Source organism: Archocentrus centrarchus, chromosome 7, assembly GCF_007364275.1.
Source record: "Archocentrus centrarchus isolate MPI-CPG fArcCen1 chromosome 7, fArcCen1, whole genome shotgun sequence".
Classification (NCBI taxonomy): Eukaryota; Metazoa; Chordata; class Actinopteri; order Cichliformes; family Cichlidae; genus Archocentrus; species Archocentrus centrarchus.
In genome coordinates, this window is record NC_044352.1 from 36,091,105 (window position 1) to 36,116,112 (window position 25,008).

The window sequence follows — 25,008 nt, forward strand, 5'->3', positions numbered from 1 at the left end:
ACACGCCTCAAAGTACTGCAATATAACTGGCTAATGAGGACATATGTGACACCAGAAAAGCTTAATAAGTATAATGGTGCCATCCCAGACTGGTGTAACAGATGTGGAGAGGAGAAGGGGACGTTTTTCCATTGTGTTTGGAAATGCAATAAAATTCAACAATTCTGGAGAGAAATTAAACAAGCTTTAGAGATTATACTAGGTATAAAATTAGCTCTTGACCCTAAACTGTTCATTTTAGGTCTGTATCCGGATGGACATCGTATGACCAGAAAAATAATTACTGCCATTGATTTATGTTTACTACTTGCAAAAAGAGTCATAGAACTCTCATGGAAGAGCACCAGTAAACCAAAATTCATTAACTGGATTAATGAAATCTCCACAACTTTACCCATGGAAAAGATTACTTATACTATAAAGGGGAAACTACCACAATTTCAAAACATTTGGGGTCCTTTTATGGAATATTTAGAGTGTGTGGATTTAACGAACGGGGGGAGTGGGGTGGATGAGGTGTAGTTACTAGTGATTATCTGCAGTATCCTTTTCTAAAAATAATCTGTTTTCTTTGTATACTGGACTTCCTTATTTTGTGAGAACTGTATATCCGAGTTTGTATTTTTTTGAATCATATACACAATAGTGAAATAATTTGGGCTAACCCTTGATAATATAGAGAAACCTTTGTTGGTGTGGTTGTTGGGTTCGTGTCCTTCTGTCTTGTTTTGTTTTGGGGTTTACCCACCTGTTTTCTCATTTTGTGTTTTTATTTTTTTAAATTCTCTTTTCTCATACATTCTGTACTGTCATTTAAATGCTGCTCTAAGATATCTTATAAGCACCTGACTTGCAAGGAAAGGCAAGTTGAAAACTGGACAATAATTTAGTTGCCCTTGATGTTTCCTTTGAGAGAGCATGCTTATTTTTGTATATTATTGGAAGCATTTTTGAAAACCCAATAAAGATAATGTTGGAAAAAAAAAAATAATTTAATACATTGTTACCTTCAGACAGAATAATTCTGGGGACACCAGGTAGGATTAATTCCAGCATTTCTAATATGTTAAATCATCAACCAGTATTACCTTATTATTATGAGGTTACACCAACAAGTCAGTATATATTACTCACCTGTAACCATTGTAGATACAAAATATTAACTTGGATATTTTGGTAATTAAGTGGTAATAACTTGCTGTTCGACATTATTGGTCTTGGTTCCACCTTATTACAGGACTATTACTACATTATACCCCAGCTATAATAGACAGTGCTATCATGTTGGGTTGTATATGGGGTATGGAAGATCTTTGATTGTGATTATGTGTGTGTGGCTTGTTGTGTTTTGTTTTTCAGCCAACCTGAGTCGTGTGGTTCCTCATGGACTCTTAGTATTTTTCCCTTCCTTCCCTTTAATGGAAAAAACACTGGAATTCTGGAGAGTAAGTGGAAAGTCATCAGAATCACCTGGAAAACCTAAAGTCTTTGTTGTTGTTGTTTTGGACAGACTCTGACATTTGCAGACGACAATTAAACACAATTCATGCAGAGATGGTCAGCTGGATTTTAGTTTGAAAGTTCAGAACATTTCATAGAGGGCACACTGACCTCCACCCACACCCACAGGATCAGCCCTGATGAGTGAGAAAGGAAAGCTGCGTCAGGGACAGAGACACAATTACTGCCCCCCCCCCCCCCCCTGAACCCGCTGCTCCACCTCTCCCCTGCAGCCTGTCCACATCCCACCTCCACAAATATTTTGTGTGCCCTAATGCTACTGCATTCGCACACTCAAGGAGAGGAATAAATCTGATGATTTATAGTGGGCCTCAATCATTAAGATGAAGCAGAACAATAACTCTAATGAATAACGTGTATATATAGTGCATCAATGCTTTTGCATTAGCATATTCAACTACCAAATTTCTGAAGAAATTTTGAGTGTGCCAGGTGTCAGCAGCCAATCAGAGCTCACAGGATGTTTGTAGAGTCATCAGAAGCTGAGAATTTCTTTCTGAGGTTACTGTGAGCATAATGTGGGCACCTTAACAAAAGACAGATAAAGAGTGTTAAAAGTGTCGAGTGGTCTTCTAAGCTCATTTCTAAGCTTATTTTGAAAGGCCAAAGCATTTACAGGTGACCAGGAAATCTGATGAATAATAAATATTGTGATTTAATGCATTGGCATACTCAGTCATCCTTGCTAACTAACCAGTGCTAACATTAGCTGATAACTCACCCCTCTGTATCTATGGTCAGGCAAAGCTCACAGCTTCAGAGAGACAGTCCACAATCAAACGTGTGTTGCTGCAGTAGCTACAGCTATAATTTATAAGATGTGGCTGTGTAAAACCATTTCCTGCGTGTGTGTGCGTGCGTGTGTGTGTGTGTGTGTGTGTGTGTGTGTGTGTGTGTGTGTGTTGTCACCAGGCTAACGGACATTCAGACCGTATTGAGAACAAAAAGCCCATCTTTGTTGAACCTAAAGGGAAGGGCACCTTTAATGAGGTGAGCTTTTTTTTTTTTTTTTTTTTTTTTTTTTTTTTAATTATCTGATCTGTACACACACTTCTGTTTTTCCGGTCTAAAAATATTTCCTAAAGTAGTTATAGTTTTAAAAAAACAGTGCTTTGTGGTTCTCTTTGTGTCTTTTCCTAGGTTATCGATGGATATTACAGCAAAGTCAATGATCCAGCAACCAAAGGAGGAGCCTTCTTTGCTGTGTGTCGAGGGAAGGTGAGGAGGCTGTGAAGTGTTTTCAGTTTGACTTTCGCCTCAACAGTTCAGTTTCTGAAGCTTTGAGCTGGAGCGTTTAGTTCATATTATGGGTACGCTGGTGTGGTCAGAAGTTTACATGGGCACGAATGTCATGGTAATTTTGAACTGTTCTCCTGCCCAGGGTGTAACAGTTGTACAGGATAACATCTCGAATGAGTTTATAAAATAAGAACTGGGTGATTTTGTCTAATCCACACACTGAGCACTGAGACCGAACTGATTTTCTGATTTATTAAAAGAAGGTAAAACATTTCCAAAGGGATCAATATAGCACCGACAGGCTTCACACTTCATTGACAGAAAGCAAAAATAACAGCTCCACAGTGTGGATACAGAGTTTCAGTTCCCATCAGCATGATAACCACCTGCATCATGACCACAGCTGACATTTTAGTGGCTCGCTCTTCTTTTCCTGTGAAAGAAAATTAACAGACATAATTGTCACTATTGTTATTGTCAGTATTGTTATTGTCAGTATAATATCAGTGTAGCATGTCTTTGGACTTCACACAGAGTCTCCTACAGGTCTGAACTCTTGTTGAGTGGTGCCTGCACCATCGTACCATGTTTGTTGGGAGGATTGGTCATGAGTCTAGTGGTTGTCTGTCTTGCTACATTTCCAGGGTGCACCCTGCCTCTGGCTCATCTTTTTAGCTTGGCATTTGTTTAATTGTTTTAATCATTCTCTGTCTTGTTGTGAAGCACTTGGTGACACCTGTCTTGAGAGGTGCTATATAAATAAAGTTTTACTTACTTACTCTATGATATCTGGGACTAATTGGATAAGCAGTTAAGAAAATGGATGCATAGATATGGAGTTATGGTTTTCTTTGTTATTGTAAGGTTCCACAAATGGTTTTCTCTCACAGCCATTGTGTAATTATCTTCCTGTGGTAGGCCAGCGAGGGTCTGGATTTTGCAGACACCTTTGGCCGTGGTGTCATCATCACCGGCCTTCCTTTCCCTCCAAAGATGGACCCTCGAGTTATCCTGAAAATGCAGTTTTTGGACGAGATGAGTCGAAAGAAAGCTCCCGGGCTGAAGGTACGAGGTCACTACCCATCGTTTCACTGAAAATACTGGATGATGTTTTAGTGGCTCAGTCGTATTACAGTTGTCTCTCTCTGTCTTTGTGTCTGTGAGCAGTACTTATCAGGACACGAGTGGTACAGACAGCAGGCTTTCAGAGCCGTGAATCAGGCCATCGGCAGAGTGATACGTCACAAGGAAGACTATGGAGCCATCTTCCTGTGTGACCAGAGGTCAGATACACTGATATCATGGGGACATCCTCCACTCTGCCTTCCACTTCACCTTCTGCAACACAAAAAAATCTCATTTCATTTTGAGGTAACTGTAATTATTGATGATAAAAAGGAAACTTTCCCCACAGATTTAAATATGATGATGCGCGGGCTCAGCTTCCTTCATGGGTGAGGTCTTATGTGCGCCTCTATGACAGTTTTGGCAATGTGGTCCGTGATGTGTCTCAGTTCTTCAGGACTGCACAGAAACTGGTGGGTTATTGCATTTGTGCAGTTCACACAATTCTTGCATTATTTGATTTTGTTAAACAACCACCTCAATGAACTGGTGAAAACTCAGATCTGTAGTTGTTTTTAATTTTTTATTTCTTTAAGCGCTGAAAAGATAAAAACATGAGCTGTGATTTAAAAAAAAAAAAAAAAAAAAAAAAAAAAAAAAAAAAAGAAGTGTAGCATGGCTATATATATATATATATATATATATATATATATATATATACACACACACACACTAAATATTTTTAGCAAACATTTGTTTTTATGGAAAGTGTTTTGTGGTAGTTTCTGTAGAATAAAGAAATAAAGGTCTTATTACTAAATGGCTTTGGATAATAAGCAAGGCAAAGTTTATTTCTATAGCACATTAAAAACAACTACAGTTGACCACAGTGCTGTACAGCTCATCAAAACATGCAATAGTCATTAAAACAACAATAAATACAGTAAAAAAATCAAATATTAACTGGTAAAACCGTAGGTAAAATCACAGATATATAAAAACTGTGATACCATAATAAAGCCAGAATACTCACTCAACTGGTCTCAAATGCAAGCAAATATAAATACGTCTTAAGAAGTGCTTTAAAATGATTGAGCGAATGAGCTTCTCATATATGAGAAGGTAAGTTATTCCAAAGCTGCTACCACTGCTCTCTCACCTTTGCTCTTCAACTTGGATCTAGGTCTACTCAATAACCGATGGTCTGTAGACCCTAGAAGGAATACAGGGTCTCAAAAGATCCATTAAGTAGCCGGGCGCCAAACCATTAAGACTCTTAGAAACCAGTAGTAAAATTTTAAATTGGACCCTAAAATAGACTGGGAGCCAATGTAGGGGAGGCCAGTATACGTGTAATACGATCACACCGTTTATTGCCTGTCAACAGCCGCGCTGCTACATTTTGGACCGTTGCAAGCGGTGAAGTAACAGCTGATCACAGCCAACAGAGAGAATTACAGCAGTCAAGACGAGACGTAATGAAAGCATGAATAACTCTCAAAGTCCTGTGGCAGGAGGTAGACTTTATTTTACTAAGGAGCTTTAAATGAAAGGAAGTCACCTTGACCACAGAGCTAATCTGCTTATCAAAGATAACACCAAGATTACTTACAGCAGGATGGCAACAAGAAGATAAAAGTCCAACGGCACTGTCATAGCAATCTAAAAGGTGGGGTTGTCCAAATAAAGTCAAAGTAAAATTGTCTGGTCTTCCATTCACTGCATGTGCAGTGAAAAGTGTATACACACTGTTGTGGAAGTTGATTGCAGTTAAATTTGTCAGCTTGTACTGACAGTTTGTGTTTTCCATGTTTAGAGGCCTGTGGTTGAGAAGAAGGCTCCAGCAGAGACCTGTAGGACTGTGTGTTCACCAGACACTCAGTCCTCCAGTTCCACTTCTTGCTACTCCTCCCACAGTTCACCCACCCAGAAGGCCAAAGTGCTGGACGCCCACCTTCCCAGCCTGAAGAGGAGGAGACTCAGTGAGTATGCAAATAATGAAAGTGTTGTGGTGTTTTCTTATATCTTCCTGAGACTTTATGTCCTCTGTAGTAGTTTTGTTCACAAAAAAAGTTACGTTGAAAGATACTTTTTTCCTCATTTCTCAGGAGGATATCTCATTGCAGCATATTGAAGAGGAAGGAGTTCTTTTGCTGTACTTTACATAAATTTATAAAGGGCTTCACAGACATGAACATCAGCAGTTAAAATGCAGAAATAACACAGTAGCGACATAATAATAAATAAGTTCAATAATAAAGAGAAATGTAACTAACTAAAAGCCAATTAACCCTAACCCTGCAGTTTATGGAAAGTTTAGTTTTACACATGATTTGTCAGATGGAAGACGATGCCAGAGCTCTTAGAGAAAGCTCACGGCCTCCAGCTGTGCCGGAGGATTGACAGCTCAGGTACTGGTGCAAGTCTCATTCACCCAATCACAGAAACATGCATACAGCGCTTTTATTCACTCCTGATGCATCAGTCACACCTTAGTGGATGCATGGGAAGCAACTTCAGCATCCTGCCCAAGAATGCTTTGGCATGCGGACTGAAGGAATTGGGGATTGATCCACTGACCTTCGGTTTGGTTAACCTTCAACCACCTGAGCTGCAAAAGTGAGTCCTTGATGGATTTTAACCTGTCCCTTTGACTTTGTGAACAGATGAGAACAACGGAGCCAAGGGAATGGTCAATATCTGCATTGAGTATGAGAGTGAGGTGCAGGAGAATCAGAGGAGACCGACCAACCTGCTGGATGCTCTGGAGCGAGGCAACCATTGCACTGGAGAGGACAGTGATGTTGCCATGGGAGAGGAGAAGGTAGCTCAGTTTGACTTTGGTCTGCTCTGCAGAAACAGGTCTCTGCTCTTATGTGTACCAGTTAGCATGTGACAAAGTAAGAAGTACCGAGTCATCTCATGAATAACAGACACAAGTGGGTACTGAGTATAAACTGTGTGTTGCATTACAAAACCAAAAAATGTAAATAGTAGTTCCAAGATTTTCCACTTGATTTATTCTTGTGCATTTTTACTCTTGAAGGCAAATCGTTTGTCCACACTGTCTCTTCAATACGACAAGAGGACGGAGGATGAATTGCGAGGAGGAAAACGTAAAATCAAGTTGGTCCAAGATCAGGTATATGATATTCTAAATAACACAAAGCTGTACTCAGTGCAAACATGTTTTCTGACAGGGGAAATTGGGGCTGAATTACTGAATTTTGAAAAGGTTAGGATAATTACGTTTGTGTGTCTACAGCTGAATTTGAACTCGTAAGTTGAAGGAGAGTCAGTGAATCAGGAAGTGCAGAGGAGTAGTAAGGAGGGAGCTATGAAGAGGATGAAAAGTGGAAAGGCAGATGACACAGCTGTGGAAGTATGAAGATGTCTAGGAGAGAGGGCAGTATGACTTTGTGCCAATAAAGAGCACAACAGTCGTGTTGTTTGCTTTGAGTGTGTTCATGGAGAGGTATAGAAACACATATAATAGGGTGCCAAGAGAGGAACTGTGGTACTGCATGAGGAAGTGAGGAGGCATGAGAATGTGAGGCTGGTGCAGGACGTGTATGAGGACAGGGAGAAAGTGGTGAGATGTGAGGTAGGAGTGACAGATTCAAAGTGGGATCTTCTCTGAGCCTCTTCTTGTTTGCAGTGATGGACAGGTTGATGGATGAGGTCAGGCAGGAGTCTCCATGTTTGTAGATATTATGACCTGTAGTGAGTGAAGGAAGCAGCTGGAAGAGATTCTGGAGAGGTGGCGGTTTTTTGTGAGGCCCATATTTACAGTGCCGTGGGTATCTTTTGACAGCGGTTTATTTTTTTTCTCCACAGATGAAGAAACCGAGCGTCTCTGAGGATGTGTCCGAAGAAGGTAAAGCCAGCAGGGCTAAGAAGTTCCTGGCAGACATGAAGAAATCCCTGAGTCAGGTCAGCTTTGACCGCATCGTACAGGCTCTGCAGACCTACAAGAAGACTGACGACCTGGATCTCCTGCTGACTGAGACAGCAATCTTAAGTGAAGACACTAATACTCACAGTCTGCTCCGTGGTAAGTCGTCTTCTCTACCTGTACATTACTTACTTGATCCTCGTCGTCCCATGTGGGACAAAAGGCATCAACCTGCTGCTGTTTCCATAACAGGTTTTTTGTTTTATGGGATGGGGGTGTTAGCCCAACCCCCAGCCTGGAGGAACAGGATTTTTCATTTGGAGGTTTTTGTTAATTATACGGTGGAATTTGAGACTGCACTCCTGATTATTTCTATTATTTTGTCCTTATCGGTCACAATGCAGGAACCGAAGAATTTATAACAGCCAACTGTGTTTTCGTGCAACATCTGAAACTTACACAACAGTTAATGGTTGGTTGTTGTGTTGTGTTGTGTTGTGTCACAGGCTTCTACCAGTTTGTTCGCCCCCATCACAAAAAGAGGTTTGATGAGAAGTGCCAGGAGCTGACGGGGCAGGGCTGCGGGTTCAAACCTGATCACTCTCTGTCCAAAGACCAGAAGAAGACCGTGATGCTGCAGAGTGGTATGATCTTCATTAATGTAAATGTGTGAGATATTCAAGATTCAAGAAGTTTATTGTCATGTACACCGCAAAACACAGTGGTTATGCTGAGCAATGACATTCTTACTTGCGACTGCCTTACACACAATTGAAATAAGTAACTAAGTTAAAATAAAATTTAAGAACAAGTATATAGAAAAAGTAAAAAATAAAAATAAATAAATAATAAAGCAAGTGCAATATATACAGATATATACAGATGAAAGAAAGGCAGGTAATCACAGTTTGGTAATCAGTCAGTGGTTCAGTAGCCTGATGGCCTGTGGATAGAAACTGTTTTTTAGTCAGGTTGTTCTTGCTTTTCCACTCCTGTAACGTCTGCCAGACGGCAGGAGTGTGAACAGTGTGTGCTGTGGGTGGGTGCGGTCCTTGATGATGATGTGTGCTCTCTTTATTACCCGGGTATTATAAGTGTCCTGTAGTGATGGGAAGGCAGCTCCACAGATGAATTGTGCTGTTTTGATGACACGCTGGAGAGCCTTCCTGTCCTGAGTGGTGCAGTTTCCACACCACACCGTGATGGAGTTTGTCAGGATGCTCTCCACAGTGCATCTGTAAAAGTTGCTGAGGAGCTTGGGGGATAATCCGAATTTCCTCAGTTTCCTTAAGAAGAAGAGTCTCTGCTGAGCTTTCTTGACAGTCTGTGCTGTGTTGTAGGTCCAGGTGAGGTCTTCACTGATGTGGGTGCTGAAGAATTTGAAGGTCTTCACCCTCTCCACCTGAGTCCCGTGCTCAGGTGGAGAGGCTTACTGTCAGCAAACTTGACGATGGAGGTGTTGCTCTGGGAGGGGACGCAGTCATAGGTGAAGAGGGTGTACAGGAGGGGACTGAGCACACAGCCTTGTGGGGTCCCAGTGCTCACTGTCTTTGTTTCTGATGTCCTGGTACCAACTCTGACTGCCTGAGGTCTGTCTGTAAGGAAGTCCAAGACCCAGCGGCAGAGGGAGTGTGATAGTCCGAGGGTGAACAGCTTTTCAACCAGCCTGCTTGGGATGACAGTGTTGAAAGCTGAACTGTAGTCTATAAACAGCATTCGAACATCAGTGTCCTTATTTTTGAGGTGTGAGAGGGCTGTATGGATGGCTGCATTAACAGCATCATCAGCTGAACGGTTCTGACGGTATGCAAATTGCAGGAGATCTAATGTGTCTGGAATGGATCCTTTAATATGGGACATGACCATCCTCTCAAAGCACTTCATTACAAGTGAAGTGAGTGCAGTGGGACGATAGTCATTCAAACAGGTTGTGTTGGTTTTCTTGGGGAGGGGCACTATAGTGGTGGACTTGAAGCATGTGGGCACAGATGATTGGGAGAGGGACAAATTAAAAATATCTGTAAAAACCTCGGCCAGCTCTGAAGAGCAGACCCTCAGAGCACGGCCAGGGATGTTGTCGGGGCCAGGTGCGTTTAGGGGGTTGGTCCTCCTCAGGGCCTTGCACACCTCAGTTGATGTTACAGTGGGTGAAGAGCTCTGTGCTGCCTCTGGTAGTAGAATCTCTCTACGTTGGCTGGAGTTGATGGTGTCAAAGCGAGCATAGAACTCGTAGTGTAGTTTGGAAATAAAAACCTGCAACTTCTCCCGGTCTCCAGATTTTCTAGCAGTGCCAACGATCCAGCTTTATGTCACAGTCCCTCTGAGGACCTCTCTGATGAATCTGGACAGCACTTTAAGGGAGCTGGAGTCCGGCTGTTTTTCAATGCCAACTTATCTGGATGCCGCACCGTCTCATTCTCCCCGTTGTGGCTGGCTGTGACCCTGCTGTTCCTCTGCTGAAAGTCAGTGATGTGTTGCAAGCCCTGCCACATGCGTCGGGAATCAGAGTGTTTGTAATATCCCTCCAGCTTCAGTCTGTACTGCCTCTTGGCTTCCCTGATGGATCTACGTAGGTCATATCTGGCCTTTTTGTAGCCCTCCGTGTCACCAGAGGCAGATGCAGTTGAGCGTGCATGCAGCATGGAGCGTACCTCACAGTTCATCCATGGTTTCTGGTATGGATATATCTTGCAGCATTTGGTGGGGACAATATTATCAACGCATGTGCTGATGTGCTCAGGCATACATTATCTTTTATTACTGCTAGTTATAGTGTTAAAATAAACTGGGAGGATATATCGTACCTCCGTCCAAGTGTCGGTCCTTGAGGTTTTATTTTCCAGTGTTGTGCCAAAAAATGATTGCCTGTATTTAAACTGTTGTCAATGAATTTTTTATCCCATAATCTGTGAAAGATATGTCAGATATATGTCGCTCATGAATGAAGTCATTTTGAGCCAGAAGGAACAGTCCTGTTACCGGGTAGACGCTGCCATCAGTTTTTGGTAAAGTGACTTTTATATAAATCCTTCATTTATCAGGAGGACATTAAAAACAGTATTTTAAGAGCAATTTGGGCAAGAGGGCCGCAACAAATGTAACGTCACAGTTCTTTAAAGATATTTGAAGAGGCTAAAAAGGACCGATTGATGATGATGTAGGTACAATAACGCAGTCATAAAGATACATGGAAAACAAATAATTTCTTTATTTTATTTATAAGCCCTTCATAAATCCTTATGACTACTGCCTATTTACCAATATAAGCAAAGGTATTACACTGTAAAAACATAAAGATGTTGGAAATCACTTTTTTGGCAGACGATCACTTTTTGGCACAACATCGATCTATAAACTCCCACAAGGACTTGAGCCGTGAAATTTGCCACGTGTGTTCTTTACTATTCAAAGACGGTATTCATATGTCTATTGGTCTGTCCGTCCATCCGGGCGTCGTTCTCTGAGGTTTTACCTTAATGGTAAAAGTAGTAGTCTTGCTACAAACTATGGTTACCGGATTACAAAACCAGTTGGCGACCCTGAGAGACAGATACGGGTGTGAAGGAGGGGAGAATGAGACGGTGCAGCATCCAGATAAGTTGGCATTGAAAAAGTGCTGTCCAGATTCATCAGAGAGGTCCTCAGAGGGACCGTGAATTACAGCATTCTCATACACTGTCCTCCATTTTCAGAGGCTCAAAATGAACTGGACAATGAAAGGATAGTTTTTAAATCTTGGGTAAAAATCCTTTGCAGTCACTGGTCTAGGAGCCAGGGACTCTGAAAGGCCTTTACTGCACCACCTTCAGTTGCTGCTTGTTTGTGGGTCTCTCTGCCTTCAGTTTTGTCTTCAGTATATGAAACACATGCTCTGTTGGGCTGAGATCAGGTGATTGACTTGGTCATTTCTTTGCCTTGAGAAACTCTTGGGTTCCTTTTGCTTTGGGTCATTAACCATTTGTGCTGCAACGCACCATCCAATCAACTTTAGATGAATATTTTACTGTGTTACTTTGGATTTTTTTTTGGTCTCATTTTTTACAATGTGATAAATATGATTCAGGTATTTTAGAGCTCGGACCTACTGTTAGTTACTGTTTTGTTTTGTTTGTTTGTTTGTTTTTGCTTGAAATATGTGTTTGTGTGATTCCTCACCAGTAATGCTCACAACACTCGACAGCCACTTCAGTCAACACAAATAATAATCAGCAATTACAACAACTCAGTGCATTTAGGCATGTAGACATGCTCAACACAGCCTGCTGCAGTTCAAACTAAGCGTCAGAATGGGATTGTTAGGGGGGTCAGATTGGCTACAGCAGTAGAACACACACACACACACACACACACACACACACACACACACACACACACACACACACACACACAGATGTTCTCACTCCTGTCAGCTAAGAGCGGGAAACTCAGACTACAATTCACAAATTGTAAGTGAAAAACGTTGCCTGGTCTGATGAGTCTCAGTTTCTGCTGCACCAGTCGGATGGTATTGTCAGATCATGTCCATCCCTTTATAACCTCCTCCTGATAATACACCAATACATCAGCTGGTTTTCTAAACAAGGAGTTCGCTGTATTCAAACGGCCTCCACAGTCACCAGATCTCAACCCAGTTGAGCACCTTTGGGATGTGGTGGAATGGGAGAGTCCCATCATGGATGTGCATCTGACAGTATATTGGAATATCTGCAGTGTAATACTGTCATGTCATTATTACACAACATCTCTGATAAATGTTTCCAGCACCTTGTTAAATCTATGCAAAAAAACCAAACAATTAAGGCAATCCTGGACACAACAGAGATACTCGCAAGGTGTAACTAAGAAAGTGTGTGATGTGTCTGTGTAGATTCTCAGTCATCCAGGTCATAGTAGTCTCTGGAGCTTGAAAAAGGCGACTGGACTTCTTTTTGTTTCTTGAAGACGTTTCACCTCTCATCCGAAAGGCTTCTTCAGTTCTCAACCAAATGGTGGAGAGACCCAGGTATTTAAACCCCTGTGGGCGTAGTCCCCTGGAGGTGGTTATGACCCTCTATTGATCATGTGCGTGAAACACATGTGCCCAGGTGTGAAGGGGGCGTGGGTCATATTTAATCAGTGGTTTCAGTTGAAACCAATTTAGGACTCCGCTCCATTGTTTCCTTTGATTACGTCACCAACTTTCCCCCGCTTACAGTGCTGTCCTGAGCTCCCTTCCCAGACGTCTCAACCCCCATTCACACCTTTGTTCCAGTGACCTCAATAGGCCACAGGAAACAATGGAGCGGAGTCCTAAATTGGTTTCAACTGAAACCACTGATTAAATATGACCCACGCCCCCTTCACACCTGGGCACATGTGTTCACGCACATGATCAATAGAGGGTCATAACCACCTCCAGGGGACTACGCCCACAGGGGTTTAAATACCTGGGTCTCTCCACCATTTGGTTGAGAACTGAAGAAGCCTTTCGGATGAGAGGTGAAACGTCTTCAAGAAACAAAAAGAAGTCCAGTCGCCTTTTTCAAGCTCCAGAGAAAGTGTGTGATGGTTATATTGACATTGTAAAATGAAAAATGGGTGTTCTGTTAGTCGTGTCAGAAGAGTGCAGTGAAATGTCTTTTGTTAAGTTGCAGACAGAGGAGCTGCTGTGGGTCTAAACTCACTGCCTACCTGCAGTCAGCTCAACAAAGGAGGACAACAAAGGACCCAGCAAGGAGCAGGAGAACATCAGGCTGGTAGGAAATGGAAATAAATCACATTTTTAGAATTCAAAAAAAAAAAAAGTCACATTCTTACCATTGAGTTGAACATTATTAGAGTTGCTTTAGGCTGAGATCCATGAAGCTGGTAGTTTTACTGCGTGCTGGCCTTTGAAGTTCAAGCTCACCCTTCAAAAATAAAACAACTAAATGTCACTGTATAGATTTATTTTGTGTTGTTGCACATGGTATCATTTTATCCCGTCTTGTTCCTGTGTATGTCACATAATCACAAACTGCATAGTTCAAGGTCAAAAGATGCTCAGACTAATTATGACGTCAAGATTGTTCCACTCATCTGGGCATAATGGGCACAACAAGTGTTGCATATCATCCAGCATTAAAGAATACTGCAGTTTGGTTGATGGTATACCCAGACAAAGAGAACATCAGTGTTCATGTGTTGATCAGGTCCTGCACCAAAGAATGAAGTCCACACGACGTTCCTGACGGATGTGAAAAAAGCTCTTGGAGCAGAGAAATCAGCACAGCTGTTTCAGGCCATTCACAGCTACAAAAAGACAGACGACTATGAAAAACTGGTGACCACAGCAGTGAGCTTATTCACAGAGAGAGATGAGGATTTCAACCTTCTTGTCAGTAAGTTCTTTCAGATCACGGCATGTTCTCAGAATCATCGTGTAAATGTTTGCGCTTTGAACAGGAGTTTCTCGTGTTTCTTTTCTTAAGGATTTGGCGTGTTTATTCGTCCTTGCCATAAGAAGCAGTACAAAGAGATGTTGGATGCTTTGATCGGTCAGCCGGTCTCTGCTCCTGATGTTCCTGCTGTGACTGAAGAACAGCAAAGACAAAGTGAAGGTAAATCCCAGTATATTAGAAAGGTTTAACTTCAGTTTGAGTTATATAAAACCTTGTGACTAATCAGTAGAACTCATTCATTTAATTTTATTTATATAGTGCCAATTCATAACAATGCCTCAAGGCACTTTATATTGTGGGGCCAGGGTGGGCAATTAACTTTGCCAAGGGGCCACATGAGAAGCTGGGACAGTTGTGGAGAGTTGCCCCAATAAGCTGAACAGTGTTAATTTTATCTCTTTATGAACTGATAAGACTAAATAATACCATTAGGCTATGAAAATGTGAAAGGCAGAGTACTAACACCAACAGTTTATTACTATTTAATCAGCATCCCCCAAACAATTGTGAACAAAATCTGCAAAATTTCAAAGACTTTAACTTTATACAAAATCCCGTTGCTGTTCTGCTTGTAGTTTAATTCCATCATCTGCAGTTTTTCAGTTCTTTTTCTTGTTCAGTGAGAGAAATCTAGTCTGTTTGGGGCTTGAACAAGTACATTAAAGTCAGGTTCAATGAAATGAAAGATGGCATTCTACATATGTGTTTAATATGTGCATTGAAGGACATATCCTGGTCAAAAATGACTCCAAGATTTCTCTCAGTGTTATTGGAGGCCAAAGTAATGCCATCCAGAGTAAGTATCTGGTTAGACACCATGTTTCTAAGATTTGTGGGTCGAGTACAAGAACTTCAGTTTGATCTGAATTTAGAAGCAGGAAATTAGAGGTCATCCAGGCCTTAATGTCTTTAAGACATTCCTGCAGTTTAATTGATTGGTTTTTAGTCTGGCTTCATGGCTGGGTATCCTCTACATAGCAATGAAAATGTATGTTATGCCTTTTAATAATGGGACCTAAGGGAAGCATGTATAATGTAAATAAAATTGGACCTAGCACAGAATTCATTATTATCAGGCTGTCCTCAAAGCTCCCTGAAAAGCCTTCAGCTGATCCAAAATGCTGCAGCTAGAGTACTGACAGGGACTAGAAAGAGAGAGCAGATTTCTCCCATATTGGCTTCTCTTCACTGGCTCCCTGTTAAATCTAGAATAGAATTTAAAATTCTTCACCTCACATGTAAAATCTTTCATTATCATATCTTTTAAAGTCAGGTGTCAAGAAACCCTCCCTTAGTTATGCTGCAACAGGCTTAGGCTGCTGTGCTTCCCATGATGCACTGAGTGTTTCTTCTTCACTGATCTCTTTTCACTCTCCGTGTTTAATACATCACTACTGTAGAGGTTTAAATCAGCATTAGTAATTATTCAATTCTGGCCTTTTCGCCCTTAGTGTGGTTTGTCTTGTCTCTCTGCTCTCTTCTCTTGGGGTGGCTGTGGCTCAGGAGGGAGAGCAGGAGCAGGTCATGTACTAATAGGAAGGTTGGTGGTTCGATTCCTGGCTGCTCCAGTCTGCATGCCAAAGTATCCTTGGGCAAGATGCTGAACCCTGAGTTGATCTCTGATGCAACTGTTGGAGTGTGTGTGTGTGTGTGTGTGTGTGTGTGTGTGTGTGTGTGTGTGTGTGTGTGTGTGTGTGTGTGTGTGTGAATGGGTATATGCAAACGTGTTGTGTAAACTAGTCCTTTTCCCATGTTTTCTTTTTTCCAGCTTCTCCTTTGAAGTCCCAAAGCAAGATTTCCAGTTTTTTCTCAAGCAGCCAAAGAAGATAGAATCCAGCTGAATATTAATGGACCACAATTCATGAACTCAGCAATATTACACTGCAAACTAACTTGAGTTAGGTTTTGTAGTTTCTGCTTGCATATCAGCAAATCGGTTTTAATAAATGATCAATATTGATTTGCTGATATGCAAATTGATCATTTATTAAAACTTACTTTTGGGAAAAGGGAATTTTTAATGTTACTGTAAATAAAGTGGGTTTTTTCCCCATGTCATGAAATGTAAATCTAATATGGAGAAATAAAATGGTTTTTCTTTTTTAAGCTAATTGAATTCATGAAATATTCTCGTGACTCGTGTTTCATTTATATCTGCAGCAACAGTTATATCGGTTACACTGTAAGGTAAAGATCCTACAATATTCAAGAGAACACCAACAATCAGTTGATCCTGTATAAGCAGAACCTGGTGCTGTGGGAAGGAAGAACTTCCTTTCAACAGGAAGAGACCTAACAGAAGCAGGCTCGGGGAGGGGGGGCTTGGAGGGGCAATAAGACAGAAAAGAGTAGCATAGAGATGCAACAAACTGGTTTGCTATCTTAAATAACTAAAAAAGTAAATTGCACATGTGAAATTATGACAAAACAATAGAAATGAAAGGGAATGTTAAATTACATGCACATTTCCTACTGACCCACACTATTCCTCAGGTCAGAGTTCCCCTATATTCAGTCACTGAGCTGTAGCAGACACACAGGAAGCACTTTAGGGAGCACAGTTGCTTACTTTGATACCACATGGATCTGTCACCCAGTTTGCTCCTTTTGGACAGCAGAGTGAGATTAGCCACTAGCACTGAGCTGGTAGTCCCTCCATCTGCCTGCTTGGTAACGTTACAGAAGTTGACAGCCTTCCAGATAAATACAGGAACTCACTCTGCGTCCAAGAAAATGACTTCAAAACTGTAAATCAGAAAGATGACTGCATACCAATCATTGGATTAATTTTGTCACATCAACACCTTTTATTTATTTATTTATTAGCATAACTTGTATATTTAGGCAATTTTATTTATTTATTAACCTAATTTATGTTCCCCTCTCAGTAATATCACATTTTGGACTCAATAGAGTCAAATATCCACACAACGCGCCCTTTTACACATGCACACGCACACACACATTTGAATTTTCAGTCATACGGCTGTACTGTGTACTGTCGGTGTTCGTCTCCGTGCCTGGTCCTGAGGAATTTACACCTAAAGGTCAACAGAACCAGCTTTGTTTGTTTGGTTGGTGTTCACAGAAAACTCTGACTTTAAGCCCGACGTGGCCCACTAAGCCGTTAATCTCAGTTTGTGGTTGTGTTTTTTATATATATATATATATATATATATATATATATATATATATATATATATATATATATATATATATATATATATATATATATATATTTTTTTTTTTTTTTTTTTTTTTAATTTGCATTTTGTTGCTGGAAAAATACGAAGACCAGAAATAAACATCACGAGATTGCCGTTTAGTTCTCGCGATATCTCGTTTCACCACAGTACAGTACTTCCATCATGGCAGGCAGTAAGTTGGTGCTAGAGGGTAGAGTAAGTATAAACGGCTTTATTTTAGGGCTCAGCGTGGTTGCAATCCCCTTGATCAGAACCTGGTTTGGGCGTCACGACTGGGTCTTTGATTATCTGACTGAGACTCCCGGGAAAATAGCGATTTCTTTTCACATTGCCGTTATTAACGGCCTCTTGCTTCTAATATACAGAGGACCTCTGTACAAGGTAGGCACTGACATTAACCAACTTTCTGTTTCATGCTGAAACGGTCGGATTTTGAGAAATAGGCACCCCAGTTTTAATGACAGCCTGCAGTTAATATTGAAAGCTAATTTTGTGCCGTCTGTATTACGTACTCAATCAAATCAAACTCAGTCGCCTAGCTAGCTAACAGTGAGTTACAGCTAACACTGAGTTAATCTGATTAGCTAAAGAAGAGCGAGGCACCAGCTACTGATGTGCTAAAGATAGAAAACTAAGCAGGCTTAGAGACTTGCTCACTTTAGTGAGGTGAAATGTTGAATTTTATCTTTTACCTTTATGTGCCGTGGAAAAAATCATAATTCAAAACTCCATTCAGAAATCTCTTCATTCAATCTTGAATTGGTTTGTGTCTAATAACTTCTATAACATCGTTCAAGTTCATAAATGAAGAAAATGAGAGAGGACAGGAAGTGGATCAGGAAAGGCAGAAGATTACTAAGGAGGAAGTGGAGGCAGCTATGAAGAATGAAAAGATAATGTACCTGTGGAGGTATGGAGATGTCTAAGAGAGCGGGCAGATTATTAAAGACACCACAGTCACAGTTGTTTAACACAGGATGCCTGAGAAATGAAGGGTGACGTGCAAAGTTGTAGTAACTACAGAGGGATAAAGTTGATGAGCCATACCTTGAAGCTAAGCTAAGAAGAGAGGTGACGATCAGTGAGCAGCAGTATGGCTTCATGTCAAGGACCAGCACCAGAGATGCGATGTTGCCCTGTCTTTGTGGATCTAGAGCAGTGGACACCGGGCCACAAGGCCTGGATTTGAGAACCACTGATCTAGAGAAAGCATGTGATAGGGTTCCAGGTACTTCGTGTGGTACTACATAAGGAAGTCAGGAATGGTAGAGCGGTATGTGAGGCTGGTGCAGGGCATGTAGGAGTGACAGATGGATCAAGGTGGTAAGTGGGCTGGTACTTGTATAGTGCTTTTATACTCTGAACACTCAAAGCACTTTTTACTACAAGCCTCATTCACCCACACATTCATACAAGTGCTTTTTTTTTTCTATACCCAAGGTATAGTCTAACATTTGCACACTCACACTCCGGTGGATGTATCAGGGACAACTTGGGATTCAGTATCATCCCTGAGCACAGTCTTAGGAGCTTGAAAAAAGGCGACTGTACTTGTTTAAGTTTCACCTCTCATCCAAAAGACAACTTCAGTTCTAAAACCAAAAGGTGGAGTCTCCCAGGTATTTAAACCCTGCTGGGGGCTGCCTCCTTTGGGGGTGGTCATTGACCCACTATTGATCATGTGCATCATCACATGAACCAAGATATGAAAAAAAAGGCGTGGGTCATCATCACCAGGGGTTTCAAGCAAAACTAGTGTAAGCCCCACCCTATCATGTGTCACCACTTCTGTTCAGTGACGGTCATTCACAGTGGACGTGGATGGCCTATTTTACTCCCCTTTCAAGCCATCTGTCTTCCGGGTCCAAAATGTGAACATTGGCATCCTCAGAGAGTGACCTTTAACCTTTAGGTGCAGATGTACAGCTGAGTCTTGTCCTGCCGAGGTGGCTCTTCTATGTTGTGTGTTTGTGAAGAGGCTGTTTGGTTTCTCCAGTGTAGAGGTCTGAGCACTCCTCACTGCACAGCAGACACTACGCTGCTTAGCTTGTAATTGGGAGTTTTGTCCTTGGGATGAACCCGTTTTTCCTTAAGGTGTGGCTGACTCTGAAGTACACTGGGATGCTTGGAGTAAATTCTCCTGGGTTTCTCTGACAAACGTGATGCATAAGGGATATCAGTGCTCTGTTTGTCATTCTCTTTCTCCCTAGTTGGTGTCTGACCACCTTTCCAGTGCATCTTTGCTGATTTGATGAAGGCCTGGTTGGGATAACCACATGCTTTCTTTGCATGTGTGTTCCTCTTCTTTCCCTTCTGCCTTAGAGGGGATGTTTTCTGCTCTGTGTTGCAGGGTTCTGATCACCCCAAACCTTCACTGAGCACATCAACTCAGTGGATTAAAAACAAAGTTCACCAGGGATATTCAGGGATACCTTGAATAATACGTTACTGTTCCTGGACTGTGCTGTGCTCACTAAGGAAGATGGAAGCCTTAACCCTGAAGTTTACCAGAAGCCCACACACACAGACCACGCTTTGACTCCCATCACCCACTGGAACACAAACTTTGGTGATCAGGACCCTGCAACACTGAGCTCAAAAGGCCATCTATGTCCACTGTGAACAGCCATCACTGAACAGAGGCGGTGGCTTACGACGACTTCCCAGGCGCCTAAACCCCCACTCACACCTTACTTCAGGTGACCACAGTACGTCACATCATAGGGTGGTACCCCCCCCCCCCCCCCCCCCCCCCCACACACACACACACACACACCTACGCGCGCGCGCACACACACACACACACACACACACACACACACCTACACGCGCACACACACACACACACACACACACACACACACCTACGCGCGCGCGCACACACACACACACACACACACACACACACACACCTACACGCGCACACACACACACACACACACACACACACACACCTACGCGCGCGCGCACACACACACACACACACACACACACACACACACACCTACACGCGCACACACACACACACACACACACCTACACGCGCACACACACACACACACACACACACCTACACGCGCACACACACACACACACACACACACACACACACACACACACACACACACTAGGGTTTAAATACATGTGCTGAGGTTTTCCCTGGAAGTGGATGGACAGGATTAGAAATGAGTATATCCGAGGGGCAGCTCAGGTTGAGTAGTTTGGAGACAAAGTTGGAGGAGCAAGGTTTAGATGGAATGTCACTTGAGTATCTGGTGACTCACCAGGCTTGTGGCACAGATTCAGCACCACCTGGGTTAACAGCATGTCCTCGTTCTAGGTTGCTGTGAGAGCCTGCTTTCTGGGAGTGATATTTGGCTGTGGGTTAATTATAAGCTTCTCTGAAACCACTTGGACACATTTTGGCTGGTATGTACATTTACTGTTGATACTTAACGCTGTGTAAAAAATTCATTGATATTTTTTAAAACCATATTCAACTTTAACCCCAGACTTTAGCTTTTCTTGTTCTGCAGTGAATAAACTTAAACTGAAACCATATTTGTGATGCTTTCTTGGTTCAGTTCTACAAAGATGAAATATTTTGACATCAGGAAGTATGTTAAACAGGCTGCTGTTGTAAGTGTGCAGTAATGGTGTCTCTCTGCAGGTACATGTGCTCCCTGTCCTTCTTCCATTACTCTGAGTACCTGGTAACGGCCATCATCAACCCTCGCAGCCTGTCATTGGATTCATTCCTGCTCAACCACAGTGTGGAGTACACACTGGCTGCTGTCTCATCATGGGTGGAGTTCACCGTGGAGAAGCTGACTGTTCCAGGTTGGTGTGTCATCACACCTGCACTCAGTCCACTGGAAACTGTTGACAAAAGGTGTTACCTGTCAGTATTCCAGTATATCAGACTGTGTAGCACGTCCTGAGGTATCAGTGAGCTCAGGTTACATACAGACAGATGTTGAGTGTGTAGACAGGCTAATGGTTTCATGGCTGAGTCACATATATCAACACTGAAAGCAACTGAGGTTCCAAATTACTCCAGCTTAGTTTCTACTTGGACCTACAATCGTGTTATTGACTGAGAATATGAAACATTATAGAATGATTTAGAAAATATGCCAATCAAAAATAATTCCAAGATAAAAAATGTCCAACTTCTGAAAAGTGTGTTCATGTGTACATTCAGTTTTTGTTGGGGCTCCTTTAGAGTTGCTGCCGTGTGGCATGGAGGCAGTCAGCTGATGTCACTGCTGAGGTTTCCTTAAAGCCCAGCTGGCTTGATAGTGGCCTTCATGTTATCTACATTTTTGGGGTCAGGTGTTTCTTACCTTGACCGTGACAGTACCCCCAGACTCAGGAACCTGATTTCCAAATACAGTGAAAAATGTACTTTGATTTGAGAAGAGGACTTTGGACCCCTGAAGAGTCCAGTTCTTTTTCTGGGTAACGTGATGTCGGCTCCTGTGCGCGGTGGTGCCGACACCAGCCTCAGTCCAGTTCCCACCACACTTTTTTCTTCCAGTTAACTCTCCATCAATATGTTTTAATACAGCAATCAGCCTTTCAGCAAAGACCTTCTGTGGCCTACGCTCCTTGTGGATGAGTTGATGGACGGCTTCAAGTCTACACTGAGAGATACACAATATTTCTACTGTTTGAATTCATAATTTACTCCAATTTGAAATGAAATAGTATCAAAGTATTAAATGAAATCATTTGATACTTTAGATTTTTATAAAGTTTTAGGCATATTTATCAACATTCAAACAAAAAAGCAAAAATATTTCTCTTTTGTGCACTAATATAGAATACATAAATATAGAATATTTGAACAATGAACTGTCAGATCCTGACGTGCACTCTGAGGCTTCTAATGTATCCACCGGTGTTTCATCAGCCTTTCTTCTCTCTCACAGAGCTCAAGCAGCTCAGCTGGCTGAGCCTTTTGGGTCTGTTCATGGTGCTGTGTGGTGAAGGACTGCGGAAGGCGGCCATGCTGACAGCCGGTTCCAATTTCAACCACATCGTCCAGAATGAAAAGGCCCAGAGCCACGTGTTGGTCACCAGTGGGGTCTATGCCTATTTCAGACACCCTTCCTATGTGGGCTGGTTCTACTGGAGCATAGGAACACAGGTGAGCTGCACCAGCAGTCCTCATACTCAGATTCCTGCTGTCATCCACAGATGATGGATGTCAGCTGAGGTGACAGTTGTTGTGATTTTGAGCTATATAAATTAAATTGAGCTGAACTTGATTGTGAGTCCTGTTTTAAAGCCTTTAAGCCGTTTGCATTGTTGTAATTACAGGACAGTTTGTCCTGTCACAAAAGTTCAAATGGCCATTTAAATTAAAGCATAAGGCACTTCTTTTATACTTTCTGTGCTGTCACCAGTATTATGTTGATAAGTCGTGCAGGTACCACCACGGTTCCTTTGAATTTACCAAAGTGAAGAATTCATAGTTTCTTTGTTTCGAGTTTTGGTTTCACATTTGATAAGTTGAGTTATTAGTTTAAATGAAGCCAGTATGTTGAATAGGAATCAGCTCAAGTGATTCACAGTAACGTCCTTCTGTTCGAACCTTTTTGGCCTCCCAGTTCAATAATTTCACACGAAAAGTTTTAAGCTTCTTTGAAGCTTCTATAAAGTCCTAAAGTTTTAGGTATCAAGTTTTCCATGAAATGACCCAGAAATGGATGCTCAGGATTTCTCCTCTGTCACTAACAGTTAGCCGTCTTTGTGCTTTTCCTCCTCTGCTGTCTGTCTCTGTGAAAGCACCATTTGTGTTTTCCATAGTTTGGCTACTTTGTGCAGTTATGACAAATTTCTTGAAGAACTAATTGTGAATGCTCCACCTCTGTTGGTACTCAGGCCTCAGTAACTGATTATTGTGTTGATCTTTGTTTAAATTGATTTGATTGTGAAGGAACGTCTCCTTTGTTTGGCTGCTGCAGGTCATGCTGTGTAACCCGGTGTGTATCCTGGGTTACACGATAGCCAGCTGGCGCTTCTTCCGGGAACGAATAGAGGAGGAGGAGCTCTCCCTCATCCACTTCTTTGCTGAGGACTATGTTGAGTACAAGAAGAGAGTTCCCACAGGGCTGCCCTTCATCTCAGGCATCCGTGTCAACTAGTCCTAAGAGCTGGATGCTGGACAGAGTAGACTTAAAGCTCCAAAGCGGGTCACACCTGATGGGTGTGTGTCGTCTGCCTCGGCGGCCATCCTCCTGAGGTGAAACCCTGCGGCTGACCGAGAGCCTGTAGCTCACAGACAGACACCATGACAGCTGGCACGGCGGCAGGCAGCTGGACTGCTGTTTTTATATCAACCTCCAAAATTCAGTTAAAGACCAAACGACCTCCACTGCACTACATGTATTCCACTCCATCTCTTCCACACATCCCATCTGAGCATGCTTTGTGTTTTCACTGATCACCTGTGGTGTTGAAGAGTGATCCTGCTCTGGTGTCATACCTCAGCAGACTGATCTGATCATTATCTCAAGTTTTAGTGGCAAATGTTTGAAGATGTTTGAGTTCAACAGGAAATCAACCAGGTTAAAATTATCACTGTACAAATTCTTGAAACAATTCTCCACTAAAACTATTCTGGTTATGAGCCAGGCCCACATGAATGCTCACACTGAAGGCCTGTAATCTTGCTCTAAGTCTGTGGTCATCACTGTGTTCCTAATGGGAAGCTCGAAGTGGAGAATAAATGTTCATCCTCTGAAGCTGCTTTTAAATGAACATCAGGTTGATTTGGTTGGGAATGTTACATTTTGCTCCTCAAACATGTCAAACTCCACATTTTCCTGCTCATTATTGTTTGTCCACATCAGAAGCTCTAAATATGAAGCCTACAGCCAAGATCCTGCTGTGAGCTGTGTACTGTGGTTGATTTGGGTAGTTTAATCACCATGGATGGATGGAAGAGGATATCTTTATAATTCTACTGTAACTACAGTAGAGTGGATGATGGCTTTGTGCCAGAGTCTTCCTCAGTGTGTACTCAGTCTGAAAAACTTGAGAAGCAGCGCCTCTAAAATGCAGTCTGGTTCAGAAAGAGCTGATTGGACAAACACAGTGACTTCATGTGTTTGCTGCTCAGTGCAGCTCCTGGATTCTCCTCCTCACCTTTTCTCCTTGTACTGCAGTGTGACCAGAGGAGGTGAGGAAGATGAGCAGAGCTGAGACATTTAACATGATGAGTGGTGTCAGCCCTCATTTTTATGATCTTTATGACAACTTAATTTATTTTGACTTCACTTCACAACATGGCACAATGTGATAAGAGAGTATGAGTACCATACGTTTTTGTTTACTTACACTCTTATACAGGCCAGAAAGTTTAACAGAGCATTTTATTGTCTTATATGACTCATCACTGCAAAAGGTAAACATACATCTGTGTGTCATCTTCACGTGCTCCTCTTATGAGCCTCTGTAGGCAATGAGATCTACTAGATCATGTTCTGACTCAAAGGCAGGACGGAGGAGGGAAGTAACGAGGTGAAACAAAGAAACGGGACGTGCCCATAGAGGAAAGACATGTTGTTCTAAAAGGGGAACCAGAAGTGCTGTAAACTAATTGATTAAGTGAAGGTTGGTCTTTATCAAGTTAAAATACAAAAGTACAGTGTTC

The 25,008-nt window shown here is 42.1% G+C and overlaps 2 protein-coding genes across 3 annotated transcripts in view; both read left to right on the top strand.

Annotated features, from left to right (window-relative positions):
- rtel1 (regulator of telomere elongation helicase 1) overlaps positions 1–16,250 on the top strand; it is a 45,343-nt gene extending 29,093 nt beyond the window's left edge. Inside the window, exons 19-33 of one of the 2 annotated variants that reach the window (XM_030734710.1) lie at positions 1,360–1,445; positions 2,434–2,511; positions 2,662–2,739; positions 3,679–3,825; positions 3,928–4,043; positions 4,175–4,298; positions 5,642–5,807; positions 6,492–6,649; positions 6,872–6,967; positions 7,663–7,879; positions 8,227–8,364; positions 13,348–13,455; positions 13,891–14,079; positions 14,170–14,298; positions 15,908–16,250. In XM_030734710.1, coding sequence (XP_030590570.1) covers positions 1,360–1,445; positions 2,434–2,511; positions 2,662–2,739; positions 3,679–3,825; positions 3,928–4,043; positions 4,175–4,298; positions 5,642–5,807; positions 6,492–6,649; positions 6,872–6,967; positions 7,663–7,879; positions 8,227–8,364; positions 13,348–13,455; positions 13,891–14,079; positions 14,170–14,298; positions 15,908–15,969 — 1,892 coding nt within the window. In that variant the 3' untranslated portion in view covers positions 15,970–16,250. The remainder of the gene's footprint in view (positions 1–1,359; positions 1,446–2,433; positions 2,512–2,661; positions 2,740–3,678; positions 3,826–3,927; positions 4,044–4,174; positions 4,299–5,641; positions 5,808–6,491; positions 6,650–6,871; positions 6,968–7,662; positions 7,880–8,226; positions 8,365–13,347; positions 13,456–13,890; positions 14,080–14,169; positions 14,299–15,907) is intronic. The other variant, XM_030734711.1, reaches the window with a different exon arrangement.
- Positions 16,251–17,474: 1,224 nt separating this feature from the next.
- Positions 17,475–24,246, top strand: icmt (isoprenylcysteine carboxyl methyltransferase). The gene is made up of 5 exons (XM_030733023.1): positions 17,475–17,726; positions 20,686–20,774; positions 21,016–21,185; positions 22,280–22,497; positions 23,318–24,246. Exons 1-5 carry the CDS (start codon positions 17,508–17,510, stop codon positions 23,495–23,497), a joined length of 876 nt encoding a protein of 291 aa, XP_030588883.1. The 5' UTR covers positions 17,475–17,507; the 3' UTR covers positions 23,498–24,246.
- The last annotated feature ends 762 nt before the right edge of the window (positions 24,247–25,008 follow it).